Here is a 17,157-nt window from a genome sequence, read left to right on the forward strand (position 1 = left end):
TAGCTAGTTTAATGAGTACAAGGTTTATTATATAAGTCAGTTTGAAAACGCCACAGTCAGTCAACTTTCCTCCTCCTCCGTCCACTCCCGAGTCCTTCCTAATAGATGTGAGCTGTTGCATGCATTTATTTATGCATTACTGTCTCTCTGAGCACACACATAGCATTAGCTGGCTGGCTGCTCGAGGTAATAATGAATGCTATTTTTTCTATTCTTTAGTTCAAACACAGATTGAGTGTACTAGTACAGTTACATCTAGGAGGACAAACGTGGATGAAGTGCCACTGCCTGAGGGAAAAGAAACTCTGGAAGAAGAATCAGCCATCGAGGAGGATAACCCTTCTCCTCCCAAAAGAAAGTCCACATCGCTTCTCATGACTTTGCTGGGACAGTCTTTCACTGACACTGAAGGTACAATAGAACCCAAGACCCCCTATGCCAAGGCTGAAGAGGAAATAGAGAAATATTGTAAAGCCCCATCTCTGCCTCTCACTGAAGACCCTTTGAAATGGTGGCATGTACATGAGGTCATATTTCCCCTCCTCTCTCATTTGTCAAAGCGATACTTGTGTATCCCAGGTACAAGCGTGTCTGCAGAGCGGGTTTTCTCCACTGCAGGAGATGTGGTAACGGCAAAAAGAAGCACCCTCAAACCAGAGCATGTGGATCAACTAGTGTTCTTACAGAAAAACCTACATATTCCATAATTCTGAGTAGTGATTCAGGTTTATAATATTGATATTTAATGTTTTTTGGCACATCCAGAAGAAAGTGCTGTGTGCCCCACTGCCCAGTGCAGACTACTACTGTTAAGTTATTTTATATTTGTTACCGTTATATAGCTTATAGCTTTTTGAAAAATGAAGCTTAAAACCTTGAGTAAATCTTTGTTGGATCACATATAGTACACTACACGACACGACCGACCACGTCACTCTGTCACAGTCACACACAATACAAAAGAAACAACACACAACTGCACACACCTCATGTGTGCGTGTCAGTCAGTGTCACCCTTCACCATGATTCACTCTTTTTATGATGTGTGTTTTTTTTTGGTATTGTTTGACTGTGTGTGACTGTGACTGTGTGTGTGTTGTGTAACAATATATTTGTGATCCCATAAAGATAATCAAAGTTAGTAAATCTAGTAGTTCAATGCTACTTGTTGTATAATGTCTATTACTACTTCTAGTGTTACTGTGATGTTTGCCAATCAGGAAGTGCTCTGTTTTGTAGATGTTGTGCTATTGTTTACAGCACACCCCTGTATTGTTTGCAATGCAGTGAGTGCATAGTGCACACTGCATAAGGGATTATTAATATTATTCATTCACACTAAAAATTGTCTATTTTAAATAGACCCTTTAAGAAAGATATATGTTTTTGTTTATGATCCCAATCCCAAATGCCATCCCACCCACTCTCAGGCAGATCTGTAGGGGTTAACCGAATATAACCAACCAGTTAACAATAACAATGTGTGTACTGCAGTGTCTGTCTCTTTATGAGTGTGTCTGTGAGTGAGTGCCAGTTTGAAAAGTTTGTATGTATCTCATTCTCTATGAGTGTGTGTGAGATGAGTGTATTAACTGCCTTTGAATGTTTTTGTTTGTATGTGATTGTGTGTCTGTCCCAGTGTCTAAGTGTCTATGAGTGTGAGTGTGACTGTGGCTGTGGTGCCTTTGTTTGTGTGTGTGTCCCACTGTGTCTCTAGTGTCTGAGTGTCTAGTGAGTGTGACTGTCTAACTGTCTATGAGTGCACTATGCAGAGAGTGAGACTGAAGCCAAACCACTATAGGGGAAGGAAAAGCCTTGAGTAAACCTTGAGTAAATCTTTATTGGATCACAAATATAATGTACACTACAGACAGTACAGCACACACAGCACAGTGTGCCACACACAACAGCACAATACAAAAATAAAGCACACACACCTCAGGTGAGTGGCGTGCCACCCTTTCTTCACCATGATTTACTCCTTGATGTCTGTGTCCTTTTTTATGTATTGTTTGTTTGTGTGTGACTGCTGTGTACTGTTCAGTGACAGACTCAGTCACTGTTCAGTTGTGTGTAGTACTGCTTTAACAGTAACTAATAACTAACTAATTATATTTGTGATCCCATAAAGATAATATAATCAAGAAGAAACTGTAGTTATAGTAGTTCAGTTCAATGCTACTTGTTTTAAATGTCTCTCTCTCTAGTACTATTGTAAGTCTGTAACTGTGTGTAAACTAATTGTATATGTCACAATCACATGTGTGTTGTGTGCACACTCTGTGCTGTGTGTTGTGTTCCAGATTCTTCACGTGATGTTTGTTTGCCACAAATTGACAGTCATGAAGGCACAGTGGACTGCACCTGTAATTTTGTACCTATAAGGGATTTATGTTTTGTTTTCTGAGGACAATTTTCACACACATAAGGTATTATGGTGGTAACTTAAGCTTAACCTATCTATTTTGGTTTTAATTTAATGTCTATTATTATATTATTATTACTAAGTAAGTAAAGAAATTAAAAACCAACATAGATAGGTTAGACATTTATTTGTTGTTCATGTTTCTTTACAAGTGTATAGTGTACTACTTACTATATATAATATATACATTTAAATATTTTCTTTTACTGAAGTACACTGTGAGCACTGCACTTTTTACACTACGTACTCTGTAACTACAGTTTGATGCCATAATATTGTTTCCAAACCAATACAACAATTGCCATTTAGTATTTACTGTTCTATAAACTGTTGTTGTCTGCTGTGTTCAGACTTTGCCACAGGAAGAGTGTCCTTTTTTGAGCTAATAAAATAAAAAAAGAGTTTATTTCAATACTTTGACGTCTTGAATTTTTTTTTTCTGAAAAATTAAAAAATTGGGCAGAAATAGTGCAGTAATCGTGATGCATCGCGATGCATCGTAGAATCGAATCGTATCGAATCGTTACGATGATAATCGTAATCGAATCGTGAGACAGGTGAAGATGTGCAGCTCTAATATATATATATATATACATACACACACATATACATTATATATACACACATATATACATACACACATATATACATACACACATATATACATACACACATATATACATACACACATATATACATACACACATATATACATACACACATATATACATACACACATATATACATACACACATATATACATACACACATATATACATACACACATATATACATACACACATATATACATACACACATATATACATACACACATATATACATACACACATATATACATACACACATATATACATACACACATATATACATACACACATATATACATACACACATATATACATACACACATATATACATACACACATATATACATACACACATATATACATACACACATATATACATATATATATATATATATATATATATACACACACACACACACACACACTTAAAGGACCAGTCAACACATTAGATTTGCATAATCAACAAATGCAAGATAAGACAATGCAATAGCACTTAGTCTGAACTTCAAATGAGTAGATTTTTTTTATAACAAATTACAAAGTTATGTATATTTCCACTCCCCTTGTACCATGTGATAGCAATCAGCCAATCACAAATGCATATACGTATAGTCTGGGAATTCTTGCACATGCTCAGTAGGATCTGGTGACTCAAAAAGTGTAAATATAAAAGACACTGCACATTTTTTTTAATGGAAGTAAATTGGAAAGTTGTTTAAAATTACATGATGTATCTGAATCATGAAAATTTAATCTGAGTGTCCCTTTAAGATTTTGTAAACAAAACTACATTTCGGTTGCCTGTTGCCCCCGGTGTCCGATATAAGGTATTGCGGCCAAAGATATTCAATTAGGGAGAATTACAAAGTGGCATTTCCCAGTAGCCAATAAAAAGCCCAGACTCAACATTTCACTGGATGATTAGCAATAGAGGTGGGTTTTGATCACAGATAAAACTCTTGCACAGGAAGTAATCTGGGTCAATGCTGGCTGATGTGCTTACCTTGTCTTACTGGCTGAATTGCTGCCTTTGAGACAAATTTCTGATGAGAAACTCTTTATACCGAAAGCGCAAACAAAATTGGGCCTAATCACTTCCAGATTTGTGCATACTCTCTTATACGACAGTGAAAAAAAATTCTGATTGAGGACTGAACTCTCAAATATTGGTCATCTGGTAATGTATTAAGCGATTTGAGGTTATATTTTTAGTGTTTTAAAGCAAAGATATTCTTTATTGCTGTAGTTTAATTGAAGCTGGTATTTAAAGAGGTACTTTATAGTTGCAACGCTAGTATTAAATAGACCAGTGTACTTCATATATTAAAAGGGACACTGAACCCAATTTTTTCTTTCGCGATTCAGATAAAGCATGCAATTTTAAAGGGACACTCAAACTAAAATGTCATGTTCTATCTGAATCATGACAGTTTAAAACAACTTTCCAATTTACTTCCATTAACTAAATGTGCACAGTCTTTTTATATTTAAACTGAGTCACCAGCTCCTACTGAGCATGTGCAAGAAGTGTGTATGCATTTGTGAATGGCTGATGGATGTCACATGGTACAGGGGGAGTGGAAAAAGACATAACTTAAAGTTGTCAGAAGAAAAAAAAAAAAAATCTACTAATCTTATGAATTTCAGACTAAGTGCTATTGCATTGTATAATCTTGCATTTGTTGATTATGCAAATCTACTGTGTTGACTGGTCCTTTAAGCAACTTTCTAATTTACTCCTATTATCAAATTTTCTTCATTCTCTTGGTATGTTTATTTGAAAAGCAAGAACGTAAGTTTAGATGCCGGCCCATTGTTGGTGAGCAACCTAGGTTGTCCTTGCTGATTGGACAACACCAATAAACAAGTGCTGTCCATGGTTCTGAACCAATAATTTGCTGGCTCCATAGCTTAGATGACTTATTTTTCAAATAAAAATAGCAAGAGAACAAAAATGATAATAGAAGTAAATTAGAAAGTTGTTTAAAATTGCATGCTCTATCTGAATCATGAAAGAAAAAAATTTGGGTTCAGTGTCCCTTTTTTAAATATATTAGTGCCAAGTAACCTTATTAGGAAGAGGGGTTTTGCAGTCCATACTTAAAGTAATTTTCTTATTTACTGTGAAATCTCTTAAGGATTGCACATAAATTGGCTATTGTGTTGATAATATATAAATATCTCTGGTTGATTTTAAGTGATATAAGGCTATTTTTGGCTAGTTGTTTAATAATCTCCAGCAAATTCCATTGGACTTATTGAATTTGAGCTAAGATTCTTATTATAACTTTGGGATATATTTAAAGTGTTAAAGTGAATGTAAATTTTGATTCTTAAAGTGCCCGGTTTTTAAAAATTCAATTAAAAACAGGGGCACGTCAATTCATCAAAACTTACATTTCACTCCTGTTGTGAAAATACTTACCTTTTAATCTTGACAGCTGCTCCAGCTTCCTCCACCCGTCGCAAAGCCTCTTCCTGGGTCTAAAATAAGGAATCAGGCTTCCGCCAATCACAGTGTTGAATCAGACACTGATTCCCCTGGGGGGGGGGGGGGGGGGGAAGCCGTGATTGGAGGATGACCTAGCCATTTCTGAAATCAGAAATGGCTTGCGACGACCGGAGGAAGCTGGAGCTGCTGTCAAGTTTAAAAGGTAAGTATTTTCACAACACAAGTGAAATGTAAATTGATTAATTAAAGTGCCCCTGTTTTTAATCGAATTTTTAAAAACCGGGCACTTTAGAATCAAAATTTAGATTCACTTTAACGTTCTAAATTGTTCTAGTATAATTCATGTGTGATATTTAATAAGCGATTCATTTTGAGTTGAGGTTAATTTATAGAAATAGTGTCCATAATACTGAGGTACCTTTAATTCATTTTGAGTTAAGGTTAAAGTGAAGGTAAACTTTGACGAATTAGTGTCCGTTTTTTAATAATCCTATTAAAAACAAGGGCACTTTAATTCATCAAAATTGACATTTCAAGCGTTTTCTTCAAAAGCTTACCTTTTAATCCTGAAAGCTGCTCCATCGATTCCCCCGGCCGTCGGAAGCCTCTACTTATCTCAGAAATGACGAATCCGGCTTCCTCCAATCATGGCCTGAGGGAACGCCGTGATTGGATGAAGCCGGATTCGTCATTTTGGAACTGCGAAGAGGACTTGCAACAGGCAGAGGAAGCGCTGCAGCTGCTCTCAGGATTAAAAGGTAAGTTTTTTTAAGAAAACTCTTGAAATGTCAATTTTGTTTAATTAAAGTGCCTTTGTTTTTAATAGGATTATTAAAAACCAGGCACGAATTTGTCAAAATTGACCTTCACTTTAAATTTATAGAAGTATTTCCTCCAGTAATGGAATAAGACTATCTATTCAATAGTAATCTAAATATCTCTATAGCCTGCTTAATATTAATGTTGTGTTGATCAATTTAAGATATAACTGATCATAGGTAATATTCAGTAACTACATAAAAATAATCAATTTGTTTATAGAGATTAACTGGTTAGAAATTAATTTATAAAAAGGTTAGTCATTTCATCTCAAATAAAACAAATTTCTAGACATCTCAATATCATTCTGGAATACACCAGAGAGATGATATAACGTTTCACTGGAGTGTATTGACAAATTCCACTATATTAATTGGAGATATTGCTGACGATAATTTTATGATCGATTATTCATAATTACATTCTTCAAAAATATTGTTACGTAAATATATATAACACGAAGGTTAACGCGGAGAAATAAATATTGTAACCTAGGATACATAACTAATTTTTGCAAAAATGCAAAGAAATTTGGTGTTTTGGACAAGTTCTTCTCTGAAATTCCTGGTCGTGAAGGGGTTAAGCATGTGCAAAGTGCATAGGTTCTCTTTCATGAGGTACAACTTATTTTAAACAACTTTCCATCTTACTTCATTCTCTTGGCGTAATTTGTTGAAGGAGCAGCAATGCACTACTGGTTTGTAACTGAACACATGGGTGAACCAATGACAATTGGTATATATCTGCAACCACCAATCAGCAGCTAGAACCTAGGTTCTTTGCTGCTCCTGAGTTTACATAGATAAACCTTTCAGCAAAGGATAACAAGAGAAGGAAGCAAATTAAATAGAAGGAAATTGGAAAGTTGTTCAAAATTGTATGCTCTGTCTAAATAATGTCTAATTATGACTTTACTGTCCCTTTAAAGTCAAAGGACCACTAAATGCAGTAGGATTGCATAATTAAAGTGCCATAAAACATGTTGAGATCTGTGCATATACTAAAAGGGCTAATTAAGTAAAAATAGTTTGCATAAATAAAAAAAAAAAAAAAAAAAATAAAAAAAAAGTTTAAAAATTGCTGGCAAGCATTTTAAAATAATTTTCAAAAATAAGCTAAATTAGTTACATAGCAATGCTGTCTGGAGTAGTCTGATCCACCCCTTTTACCAGTGTTTAGCATCGGAAACACAGGCATTGTATTTTAACTGCGTTCACAGCAGCATATTTGCTTCTAGGCATGCTCCAGAAGATAGTGTTGCATTCTACCATTTAAATGTGGCTATAGATACAGCCACAGAAGGAATTGTGTGGGGGGAGTTAAAGCTGTACAATTCCGAAAATTAAAATAAAGTGTTATTGGCAAGGCACTGCAGTATACATTTGCAGGGAAAGTAATTAAAGTACATATTATAATTTTGTATCTATACCAACTTGTGTCCCATTTTCTGCCCCCTGGTATCGAGACAGGCATTAGCCAATCACAAACTAGTATATATTAACCCTGTAAGCGTGTCCACATGTTCAGTAGGAGTTTGTTCCCCACAAAGTGTGTATATAAAAAGACCGCAAAATTTGATAATGGAAGTCAATTGGAAAGTGTCTTAAAACTGCATGCTCTATCTGAATCATAAAAAAGTTAATCTTAAAGGGACACTCAGGTTAAATGTTCACGATTCAGATACATCATGTAATTTTTAACAACTTTCCAATTTACTTCCATTAAAAAAAAAAAAAAAAAAATGTGCACAGCCTTTTATATTTACACTGAGTCACCAGATCCTACTGAGCATGTGCAAGAATTCCCAGACTATACGTATATGCATTTGTGATTGGCTGATTGCTATCACATGGTACAAGGGGAATGGAAATATACATAACTTTGAAATTTGTGATAAGAAAAGTCTACTATTGATTTGAAGTTCAGACTAAGTGCTATTGCATTGTCTTGTTATCTTGCATTTGTTGATTATGCAAATCTTACGTGTTGACTGGTCCTTTAACTTGATTGTTTAAGACACACTCAGCATGCATAGTGTCAGTGTGCAGAGAAGCACCTTTTGGTTCTCAATGCCATTTCTTCACACTATACATATCTGCTTGTCAATCCAATGCTTTGAGAAACACCACAGCCGAGTGCCAGTCATGCACCGCATACTTAAAGCTAGGTGTCACTCTTGTAATGTACTCTAACACAGTCATATTACTTTAGCATTGTGTGAAGATTGACAGGCTTCTAACAGCAAAAGTTAAGTCTCCGAACAGGTTCACTGCTTTCTTTTTCAGTAGCTGGTTAATGTTTAGTCTCCTCCCCCAATACAGTGATTGTTTCTTACTGGTGTGGAACGAACAGCAAAAGCTGCAGAGGAATCAGGAAAATCAGAGCAATGTTATTTAAAAAATAAGCAAAACTATCCATTTAAAAAAAAAAAAAAAAAAAACTTTATGGGCTATAAAAACTCAAAAATGTTCTCCCCTTTAATTTGTTCCCAATGATTCACTTTACCTGGTGGAGTGTATTAAATTGTTTACAAATATTTCATTAACCTTATATTGGCATTTGAAATAGTTGATTTAGCCTGTGGTATCCCCACCTATTCTGAAAGTTTTTGGTCTTAAGGTCAAGCTATAAATAGGCTGTGTAAACTGCCAGTAGAAGAAATTACACTCCCAATGGGGTATAGAAGAGAAGGTAATAAAATGTCAATGTTCCATTGTTCTCTCCAAGTATTGGTGATTGGTTTACGGACAGATATAAGATAAAGATCATGTATATGTACAAAATGTGATAAAGTAATGAGATCCGATTATACCTACAAGTTCAACCTTGAGAAAGGGCTAGGTGTTAGCCGAAACGTTTTTTTTTTTGTTTTTTTTTAATCACAGCTGGAGAAAATTCCTTTGTTTGAGAATAATCTTGACAGGAGAAATCTGCCCTTTGGAAGGCAAGACTTGAAACCTATTCTGTAACCCTGGGATACTATGTCCAAATCCCAAGAATCAAGGACATTGCATATCCAAGCCTGTCGAGAAAGAGAAAGCCTGTCCCCCACCTGATACAAACTCGGATCGGGGGCGGACCCATCATGCTGATTTAGACTCAGCGGAAGGTTGTTTTCTCTTGTTCCAGGGGTGGCTGGATTTCCAAGTGGACCTGGATTGGTCAGGTTTGGAAGAGGACGACTTCTGTCCCTTAAAGTTGCGAAAGGAACGAAAATTAGAAGTCTTACGACCCCTAGGTCTATTCTTCTTGTCCTGAGGTAGGAAAGATCCCTTTGCACCCGTAATCTCTTAAATGATCTCCACAAGACCAGGTCCAAACAGAGTTGTTCCCTTATAAAGGTAAGCCAAAAGCTTGGCCTTTGAAGAAACAGTCGACCAAGATTTTAACCACAGCGCTCTGCGGGCTAGCACAGTGAAACTAGACATCTTAGCTCCCAGTCTAATTATCTGCATGTTGGCATCACAGATAAAAAGGTATTGGCCAGTTTGAGAGCTTTGATCCTATCTTGGATCTCCTCTACCGTAGTTTCCTCTGAAATAAGATCAGACAAGGCATTGCACCAATAAGATGCTGCTCCCGCAACCGTGGCAATACTTGCAAGTTGCCACTGTAATCCTTGATGTATGTACATCTTTTTTTTTTTAAGTAAGCCTCTAACTTTTTATTCATTGGATCCTCAAAAGAGCAACTATCAATAGGAATTTTAGTTCTCTTAGCAAGAGTAGAAATAGCTCCTATTTTAGGCACAGTGCACCATGAGTCACGAATAGTCAGCAACAGGAAACCTTTTTTTAAAAACAGGGGAAGGGGAAAAAGGAACCCCTGGCTTATCCCATTCCTGAGCTATAAATTTCAGACATCTTTCTTGGAACAGGAAAAACCTCCTCAGAAGATGGAGAATCAAACTATCCAGTTGATAAGACTTTGTGGGGTTGACAGCAACCGAAGGTTCTGAGTCGTCCAAAGTAGCTAGAACCTCCTTCAGAAGTAACCGGTGTTCAAGCTTAAATCTAAAATTTACCTCTTTAGATTCTGAAGATTTTTCTGCTTAAAAAAAAAAAAAAAAAGTGTCAAGAGTCTGAGATTTCACCTTCAGAAGCTACTGAAGTATTTTCCTCATCAGACAAATGAAAAAGATAGACTAATGCAGACTTAGAGGGTTCAGAAGCCTTACTATCAGGCAAATGTTTAGATTTTCTCTTAAGCTTACCCGAGGCAGGGAAAGCAGGGAAAGCCGCTGATACTGCAGAAATAATCTGAGCGGAAAAAAATCAGTTAAATAAAACACTCCAGGTGGATGAGAGGGCACAGTATGAGAAACAACTAAGGCTTGGGACATTTAAAAGGAGAAAGCTGGAGGCATGTCACAGCATTATCCTGAGAGATAGAAACTTGGCTCAGAAGGGAGAATATTTTCTTTAAATTTTAAAGTTTGCTAAACATGAGGAACAAAACTGCATAGGTAGGGCAATCTGATTCTCTAAAAAAAATAAACATCTATCCATAGAGATAGCTATGGATTCAGAACAGGATCAGTCTAAGTATAACAGGCCCACTAGCAATGACCAATAAAGACATTTTTATATTAAAAATAAAATTCTCAAGGTTAAATATTAAACATCACTTTAGGTTCAAATATATATGGTCAATATATATAACATTTTGAAAACAGCCTCAGATTGCCTGAGGTTCCTACTGGCCAGAAAAGAAACCCACTAGCAAGAGGAAAAAAACGGAACTCTTGTAGTGATCCTCTCCTCTGGATAATCCGGTGAGCTGATTTAACAGAGCATTGACAAGAAGCTTCTAGTTGAGCAAAAAATGGCTGTACGTTTACTCTCTAACCGCTCCGCAAAAGTGGAAGTGTGGTCGTCACGTGAGTGGGACAAACAAAAACTGTGCAAAAGAAAATGTCCTTTTCTCTAAGAAAGAGTTTGAAAGTAACCCGCAGTTAAAAAAACTGCTAAAAACGGAAACCATTAATACTACTGTTTAAAAAAAGGCCTATCAAAAGGCAAAATACATATACAAGCCTCCACACATAGAAGCATTCATGTATGTTTGTTAACTAATAAAGTAAGTCATCTACCTTTAAACCATTGCATCCCTTAGCCAAGTGAACTCTCTATTTAAAGTGAATGTGAATTTTGATGCTAAAGTGCCCGGTTATTAAAAATAGGGGGACTTTAATTCATCAAAATTTACATTTCTTTTTACCTTTTAAACTTGACAGCCGCTCCAGCTTCCCCCGGTCCTCGCAAGCCATTTCTGACATCAGAAATGATGGATCGGTCATCCTCCAATTACGGCTTCCACCCCCTCCCCCCCCCGGGGGAAATCAGTGTGATTCAACGCAGTGATTGGAGGAAGACAGATTCCTCATTTTAGAGGCAGGAAGGACGGGCGGAGGAAGCCGGAGCGGCTGTCAGGATTAAAAGGTATTTTTTTACAACACGAGTAAAATGTACATTTTGATTAAATTAAAGTGCCCCTGTTTTTGATCAATTTTTTTTTAAAAAAAACAGGCACTATAGCATCAAAATTTACATTCACTTTAACTCGCATACTTGAATAAATAAAAAAACACACAAGTGCCTTGTCCCCAATATGAATCCTTAACTGATAAGGATTATTAAGTCCCAAAAAGGATCTGATAATGATGATTAACCTCATAAGTGCTACTGTCCTTCTGTACCTAGAAGGTGAAAAAGGTTACATTTTAGTTTCATGTTCTTTCTAAATCATGAAAAAACTATTTTGGGTTTTATGTCCCTTTAAACCCCACATTTTTCTTTCATGATTCAGATAAAGGTAAATTGGAACGTTGTTTAAAATTGTATTCTCTATTTAATTTGCTTCATTCTTTAGATATTCTTTGTTGAAGAAATAGCAATGCAAATGGGTGAGCCAATCGCACAATTATATTTAGATATGCATTTCAACAAAGGCTATCAAGAGTATTAAACAAATTAGATAACAGAAGTACATTGGCTGTTTAAAATTCCATGCCCTTTCTAAATCGTAAAATAAAATAAAAAATTGGTTTCATGCCCCTTTAAGAGATATATATATATATATATATATATATATATATATATATATATATATATATATATATATCAGAATATACATCAGAATATACATGGCTTTTGCTAAATAGAATTTATTTTTATTTTTTAAACATTTCAGGGACAAACATCCTTTTGTCAAATTCACAGAAAGGGTTACAATCCATTAAACAATGTTGATATACTAAATCATATTTAATTCACATGCTTCCATTACACTGAACATAACCGACAAAACTTACCAGTTGCATTGGTGATAGTCAATGGAACCCCTTGAAGCTGGTGCACTTGAATACCTGAAGCTCCTAGGGCACCAAGATTAATAGTCTGAAGGCCAGACATAGAGGACAGCTGTGCAGCATTAACTGTGACAGTGCCAGCAGGCATGGATGTAAGAGTGGAAGTACTGCCTGTTTGCCCCAGGGAGACTCCTTGCATAGGTGCAAGTGTAATGGTTTGAGTTTGAGGATTCTGGACTTGCAAGTTCTGCAACTGTATAGTTTGCCAGGTGACCTGTCCATTTGGTCCCACTGTTGGGGTACGAATAATTATAGGAGTATTATTTTGCAGTGTCTGAATCTGAAGGTTCTGTAAGGCCTCTTGAGATATTGCTTGTGTGCTGAATGTTTGACCAGAGAGCTGAGCAGCCTGCAGGGTCTGGATGGTCTGTCCACCCTGTACTAATTGAGGCTGAATGAGAATTTGCTGTTGTTGCTGCTGGTTTTGTTCCCCATCTTTCTGCTGGCCCTGAAGTGTATTATGCTGCACTGAATCGCTGATCAAACTCTGCAAGCCACTCGATCTCTGTGACTGCACTTGGACATTGGTCCCAGGTGTAGTGCTTCCACTGCTGCAATTCATAAGTCCCATACTGCTGGGGGTGGTGATTGTAGAAAAGCTGTTGGCATTAGTAAAATAGGTGTTTGTGTTGGCCTGAGAAGTACACATCTGTGAAGAGCTAATGGCTACAGACGTAGCTGGCTGAGAACTGTTTTCCTGAGAGCCAGCACTCACAGTCACCGATTGAGATGTGGGTGTGAGGGAAGCTGCATTCATAGGAAGCAAAGTGATGTTCCCATTCAGAGCCATGGGAACATTGGTCAAATATTGAGTCTGACCTGAGAGCATATTGTTCGTCAAGCCCATTCCTTGAATTGGGACAGCTTGTTGCAGTAGATTAGGCATAGCAGCCAAAATGCTGCCAGCACCTGTGCGATTAGTTGTAATGATTTGCTGATTAGTGGCTGGGATGATTTGCAATTGGCCATTGGCATCCTGTTGCACATTGACTTGAGTGGGAGCTGTGGTAAACTGCAATTGCTGCCCATCCACAGTTTGGAACTGTGGAATTACTTGGTACTGAATGTTAGGCATCACACTCTGTAGACTTGCCAGAACCTGTTGATTCTGCATATTAGGGGCAGCAGCTACCACAAACTGCCCAGGGGCTATTGCACGGTTCTTGGAAGCATCTCCTCCTGCTTGGTCCTTAGATGCACTAGAAGTAGATATAATCTGCCAGCCACCATTGGCTGTCTGTGTAAGCTGTGCAGTACTCAAATCCAGTTCAGTTGCACCCTGCTGCTGACCTCCATTACCATTTTCAGGAGGCTCAATTCTGCTACATGTAGCTGCCAACAAGGCTAAAGGAGAAGGCTGTGAATCCTATAGAAAAGAAATGATACATCTGATTAACTTTACTATTTAGTTGTATTCAATGATACTAATGGGACACCATGTTTAACTATAACAAAACAATGGAAATAGAACTCAGTATGTGTGTAAAAGCCTTTCTGCATATAAAAAATAATGGCTACATGACAAACAGCAACATGTTAAAAAGGACAGTGAAGTCCAAATAAAACCTTCCTAATTCAGATATAGCATACAACTTTACAATTTGTCAAATTTGCTTAGTTTTCTTGGTATCTTTTTTGAAAAGCATACCTGGGTAGGCTTTTTTTGTATCCTTTGTTGAAAAGCATAAACTAGGTAGGCTCGGGAGCAACAATGAACAGTGGTTGCTGCACATATGTCTTGTCATTGTTCACCCAACGTGTTTAGCAAGCTTCCAATAGTGCATTGCTGCTCATTCAGGCTAGGATACCAAGAGAATGAAGCAAAGTTGATAACAAGTTGATAAAGTAAATTTGAAAGTTGTTTAAAACTGAAAGCTCTATAAAAAAAAAAAAAAAAAAAAAATACTAACCAACCACTATGGTATTAAAGGGAAAACGAAACCCAATTAGCTTGTGACCTTTTTCTCTCTTTTTTTTTTAAATCCTCAACTATTTACACTCTGCAGGAAAAAAAACACACAAAATAAATGTGTGTGTGTGTGTGTGTATGTGAAAAACAACAGTTGGTAAAAAAAAAAAAAAAAAAAAAAAAAAAAAAAAAAAAACACAGCCTGGCATACCACAGAAAAATGCACTGACATATAACAAAGACCCCTAAACCAATCTCTATTAGCGCTTGTCTGAAATATTTTACTGTGACATTTAAAAAGAAATAGGCCTAAGATTCAAATTCTTCAAAACTGATAGTAAAATACATACGGAACTGAGTTTAGCAGAAAAAAAAAAATGGTTAAATTTTCAGTAGATGTAATAGTGCTAAAATGACCTAACCAAGACAGAGAATAGCTCAACAGCCATATAATCTGTTTTTAATAAGCAAAGAATACTAGTCTGGGAGATTAAATCTAACTATACGGTGCATTAACAAAAATGCTGGGACCAAAGTGGTCTGTCTGTATGTAGTTTAACATTCCTTTAATAATTATATATATATATATATATATACACACACATACATATATACACACACACATACATATATACACATGCCATATTCCTTTAAAATCTTGACTGTTAAGAGTTAGTAGTGCATGATAGCAATAAGCCTCTTAAAGGGATATGAAACACAAACTTTTCTGATTCAAACATAGCATGCCATTTTAAAATAAGTTCCCAATTTACTCGTTATGAAGTTTGCTTCATTCCCATAATATTCTGTGTAAGAGAGATACCTAAATAAATAGCACACCCTACCTTATTGAGCAGCCCACAGAGTGAGCTTACCATGCCCATAGTATTCAAAGGAAGAAAAATTCTCCAGCTGCTGTATTTTAAAAAGACCTTTATTTTCACAGTGCAGGGTCCAACAAATAAAAGCGATGTTTCGGGCTTACACTTAGCCTTTAGTCACTTTAGTCACAGTGTCGCTTTTATTTGTTGGACCCTGCACTGTGAAAATAAAGGTTTTAAAATACAGAAGCTGGAGGATTTTTCTTCTTTTAAAAGAGCTACCTAGTCAGGCATCTGGAGCACTACATGAAATAATGCCACCATCTAGTGCTCTTGCAAATGGATAACATTCTTGCAAAACTGCTGCCATATAGTGCTCTAACAATGGTCCGGCTGCTAAGCATATGCTTTTCAACAAAAGAAGCCATGGAACAAGGAAAACGTGATAATAGAAGTAAATATGAGAAAGTTGTTTAAAATTGCATGCTCTATCATATTCATGAAAGAAAAAAATGTTGGATTTTATATCCCTTTAACAGCCAAACTGCACAAAGCTGTGCTTTCCTACCAATTTAAAATACATATTAAATCTGTAGAAAGCCATAAATGTATCCTAAAAGCTATAGGACCAAACTATTTGGCAGTAAAATACATCTGATGCTCTGCAATTGTATGTTAAAGTGATATATATATATATATATATATATATATATATATATACACACACACACACATAGATATACACACTAAATCTAAATTATTTTTTTTCAAACAGTTGTGGCAGACAGTTAACACGTCAGTGGGTGCCAGCATGTAAACAAACCAGCATGTCAGAGGTGTAAGAGTCCCGGAGAACAGGAGGGACAGGGAAGGGAGGATGGGTTTGTGGGGACAGCCCCAAGTGGGCAGTCAGGAAAGAAGGGTGGGTTGGCATCCAAAGGGTGGGAGTAAAACAGAAGGGTCATAAAAAAGACAGCTCCCCCACCCCTATTAACCTCCTCCTGTAAATCGCTACCAGTGTGAGGGGGGAGGGCTGGGAGGCAAGTGCCTATTAAAGTGAGTGTATGGTGGGAGGCTCATACCTGCCCCTTCTGTACGTATCCGCCTCCTCCTGCACCGACCCGGCTGTCGGGCTTCCCTGCAGACATATCCTCAGACGTGTGCTCCTGATCTGCTGACGGGGAGTGAAGAAAATAAAGATTAACTTTCGATAAAATCAAAGGCGACTACAAACGGGGAAATAAAACATGGCGGGGGGGAAAAAAGCGAGTCAGTCTACTTCCGGGAGGGAGTGTAGGCCTTATAACCATTCTGTTTACTCTGCTAGAGGGACACGATCTTGTTATGTGTGTTACAGTCACAGGAATGGGTGACTAATATGAAGGCAAAAAAAATAACCGGTGGACGTTTTAGGCCTTGAGTGTCTATAGGCACAATGTACTTAGCAATATTATTGCCCAAATCTTAGCAGATTACACAATCCTATTCAGGGTCAAAGGGGGTCAAACAGTTAGGAATAAGGGGCAACTATATTTCAAACCCACCCACCGAGGGGGCAGAAAAAGGGCGGGAGAGGAGGGGAAACGGGAGGGAGGGGGACCGGCGGTCACCTCCTCCTATAATTGTGGGAAAAAAAGTTAAAAAAGGAACGAGGAATTGTTAAAAGTGGAGGTGGATAGTAATGTTTAGTAGCAACAAGAACCCTATCCTAAAAATTGGTTCCCATGGTGAAATAGTGCGCACCCGGAGCCCC

General features: G+C 37.0%; 1 protein-coding gene across 2 annotated transcripts in view; it reads right to left on the reverse strand.

Moving 5' to 3' along the window:
• The window catches only part of SP1 (Sp1 transcription factor), an 81,645-nt gene that overhangs the window by 64,282 nt on the left and 206 nt on the right, over window positions 1–17,157 (reverse strand). The window contains exons 2-3 of one of the 2 annotated variants that reach the window (XM_053708307.1): window positions 16,487–16,575; window positions 12,618–14,040 (exon numbers count right to left, since the gene is read on the reverse strand). In XM_053708307.1, coding sequence (XP_053564282.1) covers window positions 12,618–14,040; window positions 16,487–16,575 — 1,512 coding nt within the window. Of the gene's footprint in view, window positions 1–12,617; window positions 14,041–16,486; window positions 16,579–17,157 lie in introns of both variants that reach the window. The other variant, XM_053708306.1, reaches the window with a different exon arrangement.

Source organism: Bombina bombina, chromosome 3, assembly GCF_027579735.1.
Source record: "Bombina bombina isolate aBomBom1 chromosome 3, aBomBom1.pri, whole genome shotgun sequence".
NCBI lineage: Eukaryota > Metazoa > Chordata > Amphibia > Anura > Bombinatoridae > Bombina > Bombina bombina.